The following is an 18331-nucleotide window of genomic DNA, read 5'->3' as shown; positions in this document are numbered from 1 at the left end:
CATGCTAAAGGTTCTAGTGTAAATAAAATGTACTGTAATCCTACTCCCATCCCATCTGTGGAACTTCTCTGAAGGTCAGTATAATGTCACCTCTCAATTCTTTAATTCTGCTTGAACTTTCTTGCATTATAAAGTGTGCACTGATTTTCTGATTAGGTTTTATTTGAATATATACATATGCACATATATAGTCTCATTTAATCCTCATTCAGCCTTTTGAGGCCAGTGTTAATCACAAATTAAGAAAATTGAAGCTCAGAGTGTTGAGCCACTTGGCTAGCAGGAGAAATTAGATTTGATCAAGACCTAACTCCAAAAGCCATATTTTTCATCATTCTTTCCATTTACTTAAGAAGCAATTTTACTCTGCTTCTTGGTTGAATATCTGTCTCAATCAGTATCTTTCCTTGCAAGTGGAGAGTTCATGTTTTTTAATCTATTTGCTTTGCAGGATAGCTCCCAGCATCCTTAAATTGTAGGTGCTCCAAAATGCTTATTGACTTACTTGGTTTGGATTTGATAAAAGCAATTGTTTAATATATAAATTATCTTAACTAAGCAAACAAAGTAAGCATGAAAATGTTTCTTATTTTATGAGAAATGCCAGCTTTTCATCCCTGACTGTCCTTACAAAGAAAGTCACTGCATCACTTTTTGTGAAGGCTTCAGTGTGGTAAGAATACCTGTTCACAGGAATCTTAATACACAATAGGCAATCTTTCCTTGTCATAAACTTGGTAATTAAAGATGACATATGACTAGGAGATCAAGAAATAGCAATTACAATGTCCCTATGCATGAGGCTAAAAACTGGACAAATGCCACCTAGTTGCTTGAATTATACTTCATATAAATTGTATCATATCACCATGTTACTCAAAGTGTATTGCCAAGTTTGTTATTTAGAATTTGTTTAGAGATTTTCTTTATCTGTCACTAGAATTGCTCACATGGTTATGACTGGAAAAGTGCTCACTTCCAAATGGCCTAACCTGAGATCCTCAGAATGTGAACAGCATGTGCTCTGTTTCCTTCTCTGCTTTGGAAATATGCTGCCAGGCCTCACAGGCAGGTGTGGTTGAACAGGGAATGCATACCTCGCAAACCCAACTCAGGTCCAGTTCTACAGTAACCTTTCCACAGTCCTTGTACCCTCTCTGTAGATACAGGGACTGTCTCCAGCATCAATGGAACAAATATTTTCCCCCCATCTGTTTACCCATCCATCCACTCATTTATCCACCCAGCCATCCCCTCATCCATCCATCTAGCTCCTTCTGTGGGCCTCGTCATACTGTAGGAATCGTGTCAATTATGGTGCTACCCTTAGGGTGCTCTTTGTCTTTTGACAGGTAGGGGAAAATACTAAACTTATAACCAAAGTAACAATTAAAGGTGAGGTATGGATGCATAAGAAGGGAACCTGCCCTGGCTTGGAGCATCAGGGAAGTATGACTTATGGGAGTGACTTTTCAACTGAGGCCTGAAGAATGAAGTGACATTTAACTAACTAGAGGAAACACGGAGGAAACGGTGTCTCGGGCAGAGGGAACAGCGTCTCCTATTAACAGCGGTTCCCAACCTCTTTGGCACCAGGGGCCGGTTTCATGAAAGGCAATTTTTCCACGGACCGGGGTTAGAGGGGCGGGTGTGGGTGCGGGGTGCGGATCGAGGGCCGAGCTCAGGCAGCGACGCGGGGCTGGCGTCCTAGCAGGCTGCCCGGGGGCTGGGGACCGCAGTGCTAAGGCCCTGAGGGGTGAGGAGCTCAATTTCATTTTGAAACTTACAGAAAGTTGGTGTGTCCTGGGCCTACGGTGTTTCCCTCAGGAGGCTGGAGATCTGGGCAGGGTCAGAGCACACCTGGTGCTCCGCGTCGGCCATATTGAGAAGGTGCAGCTTACCCAGAGTGCAACGGGGCGTGCCTGAGGAGATGCGGCTTACCCAGAGTGCAACGGGGCGTGCCTGAGGAGATGCGGCTTACCCGGAGTGCAATGGGGCATGCCCAGTCACCAGATCAGATCCTGGCTTCCGCCCCACAGCTCACACCTGTAATCCTAGCAGGCTGGGAGGCGGAGGTGGGAGGATCCCTTGAGGTCCGGAGTTAGAGACCAGCCTCAGCAAGAGGGAGATCCTCCATCTCTACTAAAAATAGAAAAATTAGCTGGGCCTTGTGGTCCGTCTTGTAGTCCCAGCTACTTGGAGGGCCGAGGCAGGAGCATCTCTTGAGCCCAGGAGTTTGAGGCTGCTGTGAGCTGTGATGATACGGGGCAGAACTCTGTCGCAAATAAAATAAAATAAAATAAAAAAAGAGTCTGGCTTTCCAGCCTTCCCTGCTCTCTGGAGGAGGTGGAAAGGCAGGGAGCAGGCAGGTTGTCTCAACTCTCATGGAGCAGTCTTAGAACCTCTCCTTCCCCATTTTTGCTTGAAGTTCCACAGGGCACAACTTGAACTACATTGTGTGGAGGCAGGTGCTTTCAAAACTAACGATCTTCTTTGAAAAAGTTCCCAACAACTGTGACTTTGAAGAGGGGTTTACCATATTTAGGGAATAGTCTTTGCTTTTTCATCTCAGAAGAAAAGATATATTCAAATGAAAATTTAAATTATGACTTGAATAAAATGACCCTAATGTTATGGAGGTAAATGGTTTTCACATACTTTGCATATTGAAAAAAAAAAAAAAACACCAATTGCTTAAACCATGTTTTACTTTACATATTTTGTTCCAAATTTCCAATGTCTTAAGGGATGTACATTTAACTATTCAGTGACAAAAAATTAGAGTAATTATACAGATCATGTCATTACCTATTGAAGCTTTCTATTATTTTAATACCATTTTTAAACTAAAGGAAAATAACCATTTTGTCATTTATATAAAGCTGGTGAGTAATCAGCATGTGGAATTTTTTTTTTTTTAGTTTTATCATATTTTAGTTTTAACTTTTGCTTTGAAACTGTTAGGATATAATGACAGTACATGCCTTATTGAGTATGTCCATTTACTGTCAATTAACTATAAAAGGAAAAACAGGAATTCAATCTACATTATTTTAGGTTACAATTTTTCAAATGAGATATTATAATTTAGTTTTTCTATAACTTCAGGTTATAGAAATTATAGAATAGACAATATAAAATTAGCACTGAATTTGCTACTAATTTAAAATGCTAAGATTCACTTGATTTAATGCCTTTGAAACACATACTGTTCTTCCTAAAAAAAAGTTAAACTCCTTGAGTAGTGAAAAATTACGTGCACTAAATGACAAAAGGATGGATGTTGTTATTAGGCAAGGAGATCAAAAGCCAGTAAAAAAGATACACACCTGGAATAACTGGAGAGTGGATCTAAACAAATATTAACAAAAGAGTAAATGTAACTAGTAGTTTCCAGTTCATTTTTGGGGTTCATGGTACTTGAGAGTTGGTAGGGGAATTACTGAGAATGGCTGTTTTTCACAATAAGGAAGGACAGGACTCCACTGACTATGTAAATTCACTTTGATACACAGTCTGGCCTCAGGCCTATAAATGATGATACCCAATTTCTATTTTAGGAGTAATTTAGAGTAGCCAAACTCACAGACTGAAAATATACACACACACTGTCATACACAAGCCCCTTAGTGCTGATTTATGCCTGTGTAAGTCATGAAATACAACCTCCAAGCCTAATGAGGAGACACAGTGTTTCTTCTCCCGTCTGGCAAGCTACACAGGAGACTTAGTTTTAATCAAAGTAGTGAAAGAGGGCAGGAACAGCCTCCCACTGGGGAGGAATGTCTGGACACATTGGGTCTGACAGCCCCAACCCCATACAGGAATAAGCCTGTCACCATGCTTAACAAGGCAGTTCCTTTTCATAGATATGGCTGGAAAGTCCCTACTTTAGTTTTTGAGGTCTCTTTCCCCCTGTTCAAACCAGTGGATGTGCAAATGATTTTTGTAAAGCAACATAAGTTTTGTTTCTTCATTAAAAAAATCATTCATTCATTGAAAACATTTTTATTGAGGGCTTTACTATGTGCCAGGCACTATTAAAAGGGCTGGAGATAAAGCAAGGAAAAGTCAAACATTCCTGCTATACTCTCGATATTTAGCATAGTAGGCAGCTTGATTATTATGAAGAAATCATCTTATAACTTCAAATGCTCTTTTTAAATTCCGCTTTGTGATGCTGAGACTGGACCTCTACAAATCCCATTTCTGTGTTGCCACCTGCTCCCTATTCAACTGTGTCAACAGCCCACACAAAGGGGGTGGGACAGATTGAGTAGGTGGAAGAAACTGCTCCTTTCTGTCTGCCCCCTGTGGACTTCCTGTCTGCTCCCTGTGAACTTCCTGCCTGGCCCCTGTGGGCTTCCTGTCTGTTTCCTGTTCCTGCCAGCCAGTCTTGCTTCACCCTGGCAGTCGCAGTCTGTTCCAGTAGCAACATCTACCCTCTCAGAGTCCTAGCACTGGGCAGCTCCTCCTAATCATGGATTTGAGGCCCTGTTCCAAGCTTCTGGATTTTAATAATCCCCAACTGCCCCCTCAGTTCCCTCAGCCCTAGGGGCAGTAGCTGCTTCTTGCAGTTGCTAACTCGTGGTGCTTTAGTATTCTCTTTTTAATTTTTTATTTCTTTAATGTCTTTTTAATGCAGTGTATTAATTCTCTCTCTTCAAATAATTGTGTGGACTCTGATACAATTAATGATAAATGCTAAATAGAGAAATAAAACAGGGATAAGAAGTGTGTATGTGTGTGCATATTAGGCAGGTTTAGATGGCTGGGCCAGGGTGAAGGTAACATTTAAGAAGGAAAAAATTCACATGTATGTTAAGCAGATGCAATCAGGCTGCTCAGTTTGAACCTCAAGCAAGGCAAGATGCTGCTTTTGAGTGCTTGGTTTCATTTGTCCTCTTTTAGTCTCTTTGTGCTGGACTTTTGCATGAACAGCTGGGCAGTTCTTAAAAAGTAGGTTTTAGGCTGGGCACAGTGGCTCACGTCTGTAATCCTTGCACTTTGGGAGGCTAAGAGGGGAGGATCACTTGAGGCGGGGAGTTCAAGACCAATCTAAGCACGAATGAGACCCCATCTCTACAACAAAGAGAAAAATTAGCCAGGTATCATTGACACATGCCTGTAGTCCCAGCCACTTGGGAAGCTGAGGCAGGAGGATTGCTCGAGCCCAAGAGTTTGAGGTTGCAGTAAGCTATGATGATGTCACTGCACTGTAGCCCAAGAGACAGAGAAAGACCCTGTCTTAAAAAAAAAAAAAAAAAAAAGTAAGTTTCAGGCACCCTGTCCTTCAGATGGTCTTAGACATGGGTCATCCCCCAGAGGTAATGACCACAAGGATCATGTTCTGCTCCTCCCAGGAGACCATGTTAGCTGTTTTCAGGTTGATCTTGACCAGGAGGAACATCCTGGCTACCCAGTTGTGCAGATGAGCACCATTCCAATGACTTTTACGGCAAGTATTCGACAAACCACAATGAAAATCCATATGACAGCTGTCCTTGGAGGTGACAGGGGAGGCATATGCCTCCTGACAAAGGGACCTCAGGAGCACCAGACAATAACCACAAGGAAAGCCTGTCACTCTGTGCTCTCTCCCATGCTCCCAGGCCCAGATCTCCAGACCATGGACACATCTGCTTTGTTTTTAAAATCTGTGCACATATTCCAACATTTAACCTCCTTCACTGGGCTCTGCCCTATCATGAAAGAGCAATATCGTCCAGGGCTTTTCAGTGAAAACATCACTGGGCAGAGAATCTGAAGATGTGCATCCTAGACCTGTCTAACTCCACCTGGCTTTGTCACATTAGCCAAGCCTCTCTGTCCCAGTTTCATCACCTCAAAAATGAGGAAAGTAGGGCAAAACCGTGGATTTTATGGTTAAAATTTGCTAATCATCTAATTTTTGTTTACAACTAATATTAAACTAGTAGGAAAATCTGTGGTTACTTCAAGTATAAAAGATTACCTTATAAAATGTTACTTTGATCTATTTCTAGTGATGAAATACATTCATTTCTGTCAATTTCAAAATTTTACTATATTTATTCTCAAGTAATTAGCATAAGTTTATGAAATTATTCATATTTTCAGTTAGTTCCTACAACCGCCTTTTAAGTTCCCTGATCACCACAAACTTCGGTGGTGGGCACACTTTATCCAAAACCTAATTTCACTACAACTTCCTCGTGTGTCTCCTAAGACTGACAATTTCATCTGGTTATGCCATCACTGGTCTTCTCAGATAGCGACACCTTTCTCTCAACACTTGTATTAACTCTCCTGAGCATCCCCCACGTGGGCTGCCTTTTTACTCCTGTTTTATTTTCCTGGCTCAAGAGCATTTTTAAAAGTCAGTTGAAAATTTGGCAGTATTTCAGACAACTTCCCAGAATTTATTGGGTGCTTTAGAAAAAGCTCTCAATGACTAGGATTTCCAGGGAATCCCTAGAGTTTGTGGCTGGAAATAAAACTCAGAACAATTCAAGCCAGGACCCTGACCTGAGTAAGATTCCAACCAAGTGAGAGAATAAATAGAACTGAGAATTGCAGCATTTACAAGTTTTCCAACATTTTTGAAAACAAGAGAATAATTAGATTTTAGGAGAAGTGATCGCTATCCTATGCATTAATGCCTCAACAAACATCATGTTTTATGCAAGAGGAGCTAAAGTTCATGCAGATTTTATGCCAGAGACAGATGACAGACGATATTCTTTTTTTCTAAAGTGCTAATCCAAATACAAAACTTGCATGAAATCCTTTAAGAAAATTTATTCTTGTCATATGCAACAGAAATCATTTCCAAAAAACTTCATTTAAAAGTACTGACTAATGGAATTTCTAAAAATAGTTTTGTTAAAAACCCTAGTGATTAAGCCATTTCTTAAGAAACTATATACTTCAAAAAAAATTCATCGTGTTTGGCATTAGTCATAGAAAGAAATCAGATGAAACAAATTATAAGACTAATTTTATATTTGTTCATACCCAAATATAAAGGTTGAGAAGACACAGTATTTTTGTTTGTAAATTTGAAATACAGCCATTAGTTGCCAGAACAAAAGTAAATTTTGGTTAGCATGGAACAGGAACTTCGGGATGAATACTAAGATGAATAAAAAGTAATTCTTGAAGAGTCATAGTCTGGCATTAAAAAAAAGCCTGCCAATAAATAACTATAGAATGAAATCATATGCATTTTAATAGAGGTCTCTGATCTACTACAAATGAGGTCACTAAGCTCAAAGAGTTAGATGCTGAGGAGGATGGCATTGAAGTGGAAACCAAAGGAGAACAGATCACACCTTAGAGAGCATTTAAGGATGACACAACAGAAATTCACACAGGTGAATCTGTGTGAATCTGAAAGAGCCAAGAATGACAACAATGACAAGAAAAAAAAAAGGACCCATAATGTAATGCAAGAGACACACTATTTTTCTTAAAAGGTTAACAGATTAGGAAGATGAGGAATGGGTAACCATTAATCAGGAAAGAAATAACAGAGTTGGCAGCTAATGGAGGATCTCGTTCAATATTTTATTACCTGGTTAAAGAAAGAGGGCTTTTTTATTCCTCCCTTTTCTCCTTAAAAATGCCTTCGATATGTCCTATCTTATGGCAAACACCCCTAAACCTCACACTCCAAATTCTAGTTGAGGTCACGAATGCAATGACCATCTACAGACAAAATACCAGCGAAGTTGCAGCAATTTATGTATTTGAAAGATTAATGGTGAAGACACACAAGTTTCTATTCCAGTTAGCACAATAGCAGATGCCAGTGTTTATTATCCAGAGGAGCATTTTTTCCCCTGTTCTCTGTCATTTCTTTATCTTTCACGCAATTTCACAGTTACAACTTTCACTGTGAACTCACATCAAGTTCAAGAAGAGCCAGGAATGTCAAGCAGCTGCTCGTCAGCTCAATCACAGGACAGACGGCAGGGTGTGGCTCAACTGTCATGGCAGAGCCCTGGCTTGTGGGGACCCCGGGACTCCAGTGAGCTCGCATCCTAGGGGGTTAGCGGGCAGCACCTAGCTCAGCCTTCACAAGCAGATGCTACGTTACCGAAGCCTGAAGGGCACGACACACCTCGCTACCACACAGATGGCTTCCATTTCTGGTTTAAGCCTTCGTGGAAAAAAGCCAAGGAAGAGATATCTTCATTCTGTGCATTACGTGAAGAGTTCTGGTCCATTAATTAAGGAAGACCTATTTTTCCTAGGAGAGTGTGGAAAAAATCAGCCACGTTGTTTTCATGCTTAATAAGAGTGCCAAATAACCACCACCCAACCCCTGGCAACTCAAACCAAAAGCCTCTTACAAGTGAAAGCAGAAATGAGATCAACTTATATCAAATTCCCCTAAATAGCAGAATGTTAATATTCAAAAAAACATTTTTGTAGGATTTAGCATTTGCCTGTGCTTTATGCACTTGGTTCTGAATGCCCTTTCGGCATCAACACTCTCACACATACACAACATCCTATGAGATGGTGGGTATGATTTTCCTGTCCTCAAAGAGGGAAGGAAACTTAAGACAGACTGAAAGCATTTTCTAGAGAAGCAATGTCCAAAAATCTGTTTGCTAAACCTTTAACAGCCTCAAAACCTTGAAGGGTTCTGATCACACATTTTCACTCTGCCATCTAAGGCACGTTTCATTCATGTGTCTGAATGACTCATCTGTGGCCAAGAATCTAAGTATATCCTAAGCTTTTTTCCCCCTAACAATGCGAAGACGCTTTAAGAAAAAGAAAAGAAAAGCCACTGAAATTTCAGCTTGGCTAGGCCTGAGGGTTGCAGGTAAATTAAATGCTTCCCCCTCTAGGGTCCCCATAAAGCACAGCACCTGCAGCACCTACGCAACGTGCAGTGTCCAAATCAGATGTTCAGAACGTGGGAAAGGCACCAGTAGAGCCATCAGTCCAGTGAGAACAGCGATGCCCTGCCACAGATGAATGTCCTCACTTGGAATCACGTTATCGTCATCAGAATGATAGATGCAAAGTATTCAAAGTCTTTTAAACATCTGATCAAATAACCCACATGGCCAATCTGTTGAATACTGCCATTCTATATACATGAAGATATTTCTCCAGTTTTTATGACAGGACAGGTAAGTTAGAGTAAAAACAGCTTCTAAGAAGTTAACATATTCAGACCCGGCCAGAAGTTCTTCCGCAATTATCTTAAAGCAACAGCGGCAAAAGGGTGGGTGTGCTCACCATTTCTAAATGGCCAAAGCGGGTGGCACAACATATTTTGCAAAGTATTGCTTGGCAGTTTCCCGCTGCTAAATCTGCACTGCTATACAGAAGAACAGCTACGCTGTTTCGAGGGAAATCTCTGGTTATGCTTCCCCTTTTCCCACACCACCGTCTGCACCTCACGACTGGCACCATGAGCCATACTCACCAAACCTTGGCAGGTCGAGAGGGCCACCGAGGAATTTCTGTGGGATCGCACAGAGCCTTGGTAGAAACAGAAGTCCTCTGGCGGTAAGGTCTGCACGGACTTAGTGCCTGTCTTTCCCAGGGTCTGCACAATAAATCCAGGAGCCACAAGGCTGCTGGAAGTTTTCAAATCCATGTGGAAATCGTGCCTGGAGCCTTTCAGCCGAAGGTGAAGAGAGTCAACTCCTAACTGGGCCACTGCTCTCCTCCGTCGCTGGTGATGCATGATTTCACGGGACACGTAATCTCCCCGGTGGTCAACCTCGTAGGCAGAGACCAGGTCGTACTCTGAAATCAAAAGAGTGAGGAGCGGCTGAGCCATTCCAGGATCCTGAGAAGCGTCAGGAAGTCTTAGGAAAGAAGACTACCTTAGCAGATGACATTGTCACCCAGCAAAAAATGACGGAGGAAAACGTGACACTTACCCCATTCTCAGTTCCACGTGCGGAATACATAATATCGGAGGTAAGAGGGAAAATTGCAAAAGTGGGCTTCACTGAAGTTGATGCTGCTCCATAATGTGTCATTACCAATCCAGAACATTCTATGCCACTTACAAGGGAACACAGATTGCTGACCCAATAAAACCCAAAACTGGACTTTTAGGATTATATTTCATAAATTTTAGTGACAGAGTATTATATGTAATCTTTTTTATAGTTTTAAAACCTTCCTTTAATCATATTCTTTCTGTTCTTTACAAATATCCTCATTGAGCTGATAAGAAATTTTAATTTAAGAATACCCACAATTTGTCAGAAAACAGTTGAAAAATAGGATAGGCACTCTTTATTGCTTAATTTTTTAATTATTTAGTCATTAAATCATTGAACATATAGGCTAACAGACCTAATGCACACACGCTCCAGGTTTCCCAGATGCTAACATTTAGAAATGCTCAGGTGTGTGTTTGTTCGTGCTCAGAACCACCGCTGACCCTCCTGGTGGCCTGGGTGCTTGGACTTGATCAGCTTTCAAACTCCAGGCCCTTTCAAAGACGTGCACCACATTGTTCCTCCCGCTGTTACATATAAGGTGCTGGCCTAGACCTTATTCAAATAAATTATTTCCTTTAAAAGAGTAAGTAAAGGATACCCCAAGGAGCTATCAAATTTCAGGGGGCCCACACAGGGCTGCAGGCTGTGATCACAGGCAATGTTTCCAGCAATGCATTCCATGTTCATCTGAGTCACTACCCTGCTCTCTGCAGAAAATGCAGAGAGAAACCTTGCAGTCATCAGGATCCCGGGCAGTGGCCCTTGGCTGCCTTTCTGTAAATATCATAGTTGTCTTCTCCAAAGAGGTTTCTCCTCTTTTAGAAAATCATCATTTATTTTCCATGGTCATAAGCACCATTTGTTCTCTCATTGCCACCGTAACAATATCAGCTCTGCTCGCCAGAGTCCCGGGGAAGCTTGTTTCTGCCCTAGACAGGCCAGAACTCGGACGGGAGGAAAAGGGGGAACTCTTGCTGCGTTCTCAACTCACACCTGGACTTTTAGGCCATGTGAAGGGAACTTTGTTAAGGCTGGGGCTACAAGACATCTGAGTTATCGATTTGTTAGCTTGATTTATACCTTTTAAATACGTAAGCATACAGTGTGTGTACTCCCCTGGTACAGGAGCGTTTTGCCTGCATGCATCAGGAGAGGGCCTGCTCCCTAGCCTGCATTTTTCACCAGAAATCACCAGAAAGTAACAGTTCCGAGTGACACCAGGCCTTTCTCCAAACTTACTCTGAGGTGTCTTTGAAAAGGATGTCAAGCCCAGGCACCAGAGTGGGCTAGAGGGACCCATCCCTGCTAGGAGGTAGACAGTCCTTGACGACTCAAAATGCAACTTCCTCTCACTTAGGACACTGATTCTAATATTCTCAGAATATCTTCCCCTTTTATGACCCACAAATGCTGTTAGGAGACTGTTCTGTCAGATGCTTTATAATCAGGGCCCTTCTCCGCTTTGGCCTGAGCTGGACACACTTTTGGGAATCATAAGATAAAATAGAACAGCATCCTACAGAAGTGGCATTTGGTCAGAAGTGAACAGTACTCAGGTAATTATTTTTTTCTGGAAGAAGACAGTTTTCTTCACGACCAAACTCTTCCAGTGCAGATACTTGTCCACACGTTCCTGTTCCATCCTGGCAGGTGACTGATGGTTACACAGGATGCCACTGAAGTCAGCCATAGGGGAAGGATTTACAGCAGAGACATTGGCAAATGCTCGGCACCAGGCCATTTTCCCCAGAGAGCTGGCTGTCAAACCGTTATCAGCACAGCGCTCTGTGTGTTTATGTAAAAGAGGCTCACCCGTAATTATTTTGCAAGATAAATATTCTATGTCTCCCTGATAAAGAAGAAATATCATCTGCCCTCCAAAATAAAGGTCATAAGAATATGGCTTATATCACCTGGGTATAATTTGATTTGCTTAAAACAGTGATCACCTTTATATGTTCGATAAAATGTACTAATTAGCCACTGTTTGGAACCAGCCAAGCTGCTTTCTCTCTTCCCTGCGCTGCCTGTGCTGCGGGGCTGGGAGCCGTGAGGTGGTACCAGGCCCCTGCCAGGCCGGGAGGACAGGCGGGAGGTGTCACATGACTGCGCCCCCCTGGCCTTTCCCTCTAAGTCAGAACGCCAGGCCTGCCTGAGGGGCGGGAGTCTCGCTGTGGGGAGAGGGTCTGTGGGGAAATGCAGTGCTTTCTTAGGGTGTGCACGTCTCTCTTTCGCCCTTCTGGGGGCCCCAGGACAGCCTGGGGATCCACATCCCATTCCAGACATGCTTATTCCTGATGCCTTTGCCCCCTTCTTCTTTCACTGCATACCATTTAACCGGATGGGTTTGGCTTTCTCATTTTCTAAGTTAAATATTAAAAGTTCCAATGTGTTTTACCCTATGAGACATGAGTTCCCTGCTTTGATATACATGGCAATAGTTAGTTGTCTGCCAGAACCTGCCCCCCTCAGCCGGGTACCCTCAGAGTGCATATCCATACGCCTATCGAGGGGCCGTACCTGGGGGGCCCACCGTGCTGGTTTGCTCTGGGCTCAGCAGAGTTGCACATGGAAGCTCCGCCTGAGGAAGAGGGAAGCCCTGGGGAACAGAGGCCATTGCCAAGCCCCTCTGTCCTCCTGCCTGCTTGACAGGGCTGTTTGCCTGGCCTCGGACCCTCACCCTGTCCTGGGAATCAGCCCCGGGAACTCTTCAGATGGGGCCTGACCACCCATCCCTGGGTTCCCTGCCTCTCCTGGACAAACACCTGCCTTTCCCGACTGTGCACGGGCTGCTGCCCCCTCTATTCCTGTGTCAGGCCTGTGTAACCGTCAGTCACTTGCCAGGATGGAACAGGAACGTGTGGACAAGTATCTGCACTGGAAGAGTTTGGTCGTGAAGAAAACTGTCTTCTTCCAGAAAAAATAATTACCTGAGTACTGTTCACTTCTGACCAAATGCCACTTCTGTAGGATGCTGTTCTATTTTATCTTATGATTCCCAAAAGTGTGTCCAGCTCAGGCCAAAGCGGAAAAGGGCCCTGATTATTAAGCATCTGACAGAACAGTCTCCTAACAGCATTTGTGGGTCATAAAAGGGGAAGATATTCTGAGAATATTAGAATCAGTGTCCTAAGTGAGAGGAAGTTGCATTTTGAGTCATCAAGGACTGTCTACCTCCTAGCAGGGATGGGTCCCTCTAGCCCACTCTGGTGCCTGGGCTTGACATCCTTTTCAAAGACACCTCAGAGTAAGTTTGGAGAAAGGCCTGGTATCACTCGGAACTGTTACTTTCTGGTGATTTCTGGTGAAAAATGCAGGCTAGGGAGCAGGCCCTCTCCTGATGCATGCAGACAGAACACTCCTGTCCCAGGGGAGTACACACACCGTATGCTTACGTATTTAAAAGGTATAAATCAAGGTAACAAATCAATAGCTCAGATGTCTTGTAGCCCCAGCCTTAACAAAGCTCCCTTCACATGGCCTAAAAGTCCAGGTGTGAGTTGAGAACGCAGCAAGAGGCCGGCCCCTTCTCCTCCCGTCCGAGTTCTGGCCTGTCTAGGGCAGAAACAAGCTTCCCCGGGACTCTGGCGAGCAGAGCTGATATTGTGGCCACACTGAGAAGGGAGTGTGAAGATACATAGTAGGCACCATTGGGTAGAATTTCTACCATACAGATACAATAGATGAAAATAACCTCAAAAGCACAGTTTATAGTAAAGTATAGTAAAATAATTTTGAAGTCAAGAGTTTTGAATATTTTAATGTTGTTTTTAATATAATGTATATGTCTATTCATATATTTTAATTTTTAACAGCCAGCTTAAAAATTCCTGACAAGGTAACAATCGGCTCCCAACAACTGGTACGCACTGGCCCCGGCCCAGCAGCACCCACCTCTGCTGGGCACTCATCATACGGAACGACCACGACCCAGTCCTGAGCATGGGGGAGAGAGACCTACCTTTCACCTTTGTCCAGTGTGTCTCACCTGGGGGAGAGTCCCCCTTCTCCTCCCCCTACTTGGTAATGTCCAGATGTTTTTGGTTGTCACAAAGGGAGTGGAAGATCTATGCTCCTGGGATCTAGTGGGTAGAATCTGGGCCCCCGAGAGGCATTCTGCAATTCACAGGACACACCCCACAGCGACATGCCAACACTGCCAACAGGGCTGGGAAGTCCCGATTTATTCAAATAGGATTCCTTAGTATCAAATATGTACTCTCAGTTATGCGTAAATGAATGTGAATAAGGTCATAGCTAAAGAATGTAATGAATGAAAGAAATATGCACAGCATCTCACCATACGCTTGTTACTATTTGGAGAGAAGTCAAAGTATAACTGCAATAAACTGAAAATTTTAAATTAACTTTAAGCTTATGTTTCAATATCATAATCTCCAAAACTCTTGGTTTTGTGATCACAAAAAAAAATTTAGTGATATTTCTGATCTTTGAGAATCCTTTAAGTAACATTTTGGTGCTATATAGATTTTTTTATTAAGGAGAAAATAATTACAGATGTCTGCTCAAGTCAGTACCCTAAACTACTTGATTTCCAGAGGATTTTTTGACCAAAGAATCAAGTCTAGGAAAACTCTGATTTAGAAATGATGGCACGATCAAATGGTAGTTCTACCTGTAGCTCTTTGGGGTGTCTCCATATTGCTTTCCACAGAGCTTGTACTAGTTTGCAGTCCCACTAACAGTGTATGACTGTTCCTATCTCTCCACATCCATGTTGTTCTGAGACTTTTTGATAAAAGCCATTCTATTCTCACTGGAGATAAGTGATATCTCATTTTGGTTTTGATTTGCATTTCCCAGGTGATGAGAGATATTGAGCATTTTTTCATGTTTGTTCCACCATTAGTCTATTTTCTTTGGGAAAGCTTCTGTTCATGTCTTTTACCCACTTTTTAATGGCAATCCCACTACTGGGTATTTACTTAAAGGGAAAAAAAGATACCTACACTCAAATATTTATAGCAGCACAATTCACAATTATAAAGATGTGGAAACAACCCAAGTGTCCATCAATACATGATTGGATTAATAAAATGTGGTATGTGTGCTACTCAGTCATAAAAACTGGTGAATTAATACCACTTGTATTAACCTGGACTGAACTGGAGACCATTCTTCTAAGTATCACAACAATGTAAAAACAAACACCACATGTACTGACCATTAAAATAGAACCAATAGATCAACACTCATGTGCACATATGGAAATAACATTCATGAGAAATCAAGCAGGTGGGAGGGAGGAGGCAGGAGGGGTAAATTCACACCTAATGGGTACAATGAACACTACCCGGGGAATGGACACATTTATAACTTTGACTCAAATGGTACAAAAGAAATTTTTGTAACCAAAACTTTTGTACCCCCATAATATTCTGAAACAAAAATAAATAAATAAATAAAAATTAAAAACAAAGAAATGATGGCATGAAGTGTAGACCACATGAGTGTGCTGAAGTGGGCTTATACCAACGTCAGATTGCTGCTTTTGGACAATGCTTCCTAACTCTGTGTTCAGTGACATCACATCGATAGCTTGAAATTGGACATGGTAGGGAATTTGCACCACAGGAATCAGCAAATGCTGTGAATCAGAGCTCCAGGCCCTCCCATTCCACCTGAAGGGCCTGTTCTCAAACATTTACAAGCGCACACCTGGGACAACCTGAAAGAGGCTGCCCTCTCTCATGTTATTTAAATGTTTGAATGTGAATTATTTTCAACTTCAAACACACATATGCAAACACAACACAAGTCTATGATGTCCAGTGAAACAAAGTTCTGAAGAACTTTAAACCTTACCCTGGAAGCTTAACTTACTTTGGAATTTAAAAAGTTAACAAATCTGTGACATGTCTTTGGTCAAGGAGCTACTATTTTTGCTAGAAAGATAAATTTGCAGAAAAAAGCATTCAAGCCTTTTATTAAGAAATCAAAACAATGCTACATCAGCAAAAACAAAATCTGCATGTTTCATGGCTAAAGATAGAATTTATCTCAATTTAGTGATCCGTTTTATTGCCTCAAAAAGTATATGAAATTCTCTTTCCTATTGTATAATTACTTCAGACACCCAGGAGAATTTGCAATAATAGTTTGAATCATGTGTTATGTGTTACCTTAAACAAAACATGGCCACAAATAGTTATATCAAAACCCACTTGTATAATGGGTACCTAGACATGCAACAGCAAGCTGACCCCAGCATCACACAAAGCGTGTTCTAGTGCTACTAGATGGGAACAGGCCACACTGCTGGGCAAGAGTGTCTTTTCTCTGGCAGTGTGGAAGTCTGCTGTGTATGCCTACTCTCGCCAAGTTAGCCTTTATGATTAGGGCACTAAAGCTTGTACCTTCGTAGGGGATTAGGGTGTGTGCTATGTCCTTAAGCTGGAACTTCACTGGTGATGGCTTGCACCTTCCCGTTTGGGTTCTGACCAAGCCAGGTGAGTGGTTGTCATGGAAACGCTGTGCCGTGAGACCAGCCAAGGTGGCAGGTGATCAGGCCAGCAACACTCCAGCAGCGGCTCACAGGAGAGGGTAAGGAAGCGAACAAGGTCTCCAGGACAAAAGCACACAGAGGCAGGAAGCCTGGCTTGTGCTCCTCATTGGTTCTCTGTCTATAGTGTTCTTACCTTAAATAAAACTTCATAAATGCTATGAAGTTCTTGGAAATCTCCTGGGTCCCTTTGGAATTTTCATGATTTTAGGAAACTAGAATTTTTTACAAACATTTTATCAAAAAAAATAGAATTAGAATTAACTTCTAATATGAATTATCATATTGTAGAATGCACTGTAGGCCAAACATGAAAAGAGACAAGGACAACCACAAGAAGGTGAGCTTTAAATAGGTAATTAACTTTCTTTTGTAAATACACGGTGAAAAATTATTTTAAACATTTTATAACATTTGCATCTAGCGCCCTCTGGTGGTCCTCACAAAAGTCCCACGGTGGAGCATCAGTCTGATATTTTTGATACTATTCTCATATTCATTGACTATGGAAGAATTTCAACAGTTAATGCAAATATTAAATTCTTTATATTATTTTATCAAAGATGAAGAAACTATATTTAGGAATTTTGAATTATTAACTCTTTAATTTTCTAGATTTTCTGACAATACATTGAGATAATCAAACCTAGTTCTTCCTATAAAAGTCAATTACTATTAACACTTGAAATAGCAATTTATTTTTGGAAAAATGCAAAATAATATATAGTAACTGCCACTGGATGGGTTCAGATCAAAAACCATCTAGCAACCAATGTTGCACACCTGCTCTCTCTTTTACCTGATGCGTATCAAGACAGAGAGATCCATTCCAATAAGACATTAAATTTGCAAATGCCACTTGCAACTAGCAGAAGCAAAACCATGCATTGCTAAAGGATCAGACTTGCCTTATGCCAAATCATGGCACAGGACATGGGCATTGCTTATGATATCACAATAAGCTAATTAGCCATTTCATGCACTATTATGTTTCAAGTATGCCCCAATTCTTAAAGAGCCTTAACTTTGATATCAAAATGATAAGCACTGAGGAAAAATTACCACTTTGTATCTCCTGCTCAGATTATAGTCAAGGATAGAGAAAGACTTCAATTTAAAGAGGAGGAGGAGGAGGATCTGGAGAGACGAGGGGATGGAAGAAGGGTGCTATGTTCTTCATAATGGTTTTGATGTATACATCAATACAACCTCGAGTTTCCTCCTAAACGCCTTAATTTTTTAAAATGTTATTTCCTCCCGTTTTCCTAATGCTAGGGCAATAACTGGCAAACCTTTGCTCTTTTCCAGGGAATACGATATAAATGTTGGTGGGAGTCCGCTCATGGTTCTAGCTCGTACAGTGAGGAAAACGTACTGCAGCATCTTAGAGTTGCACGGAGTTATGAAAATCCACAGCACTTTATAACCAGCTGCGGGGGTTCACAAGCCGCTAAATTGCAAGGATTAGAAGCCCCGACGGCGCGGACTTACCGCCCTTTTCCGTCCAGCCCGGCCTCTCGGTGGCAAAGCGAGGGTGCGGGGCCCTCGGGTTCCCGGGCGCTGCCGCTGCGGGTCCCACGGCGCTCGCAGGTGCCTGCCGGAAAACAGCGGCGACACCTCGGTGAGGCGGCGGGGACTGCGGGAGAGGAGACGCGGCAGGGACCTGTCTCCCAAGGTCGGGGACTTGGACTTACTGGGCTCACCGGCCCACCTACCTGCGCCAGCAGCAGCACCCAGAGCGCCGCGCAGCCCCGGGCGCCCCGCGCACGCCATGGGCGCTGCGCCCCCGGGGGGGACACGCAGGGCTTCATCCCGGGCGCTCCGAGAGGCCTGGGGGACCGCC

The 18331-nt window shown here is 42.5% G+C and overlaps 1 protein-coding gene across 1 annotated transcript in view; it reads right to left on the bottom strand.

Annotated features, from left to right (window-relative positions):
- Positions 1–18038, bottom strand: part of ADAMTS16 (ADAM metallopeptidase with thrombospondin type 1 motif 16) — a 125640-nt gene extending 107602 nt beyond the window's left edge. Inside the window, exons 1-2 of the mRNA XM_045566084.1 lie at positions 17980–18038; positions 9431–9756 (exon numbers count right to left, since the gene is read on the bottom strand). Coding sequence (XP_045422040.1) covers positions 9431–9694 — 264 coding nt within the window. The 5' untranslated portion in view covers positions 9695–9756; positions 17980–18038. The remainder of the gene's footprint in view (positions 1–9430; positions 9757–17979) is intronic.
- Between the last annotated feature and the right edge of the window lie 293 nt (positions 18039–18331).

This window comes from Lemur catta, chromosome 12 (assembly GCF_020740605.2).
Source record: "Lemur catta isolate mLemCat1 chromosome 12, mLemCat1.pri, whole genome shotgun sequence".
Lineage (NCBI taxonomy): Eukaryota > Metazoa > Chordata > Mammalia > Primates > Lemuridae > Lemur > Lemur catta.
The sequence above is the reverse complement of the archived record's forward strand: the minus strand, read 5'-3'. Positions and strand labels throughout refer to the sequence as shown.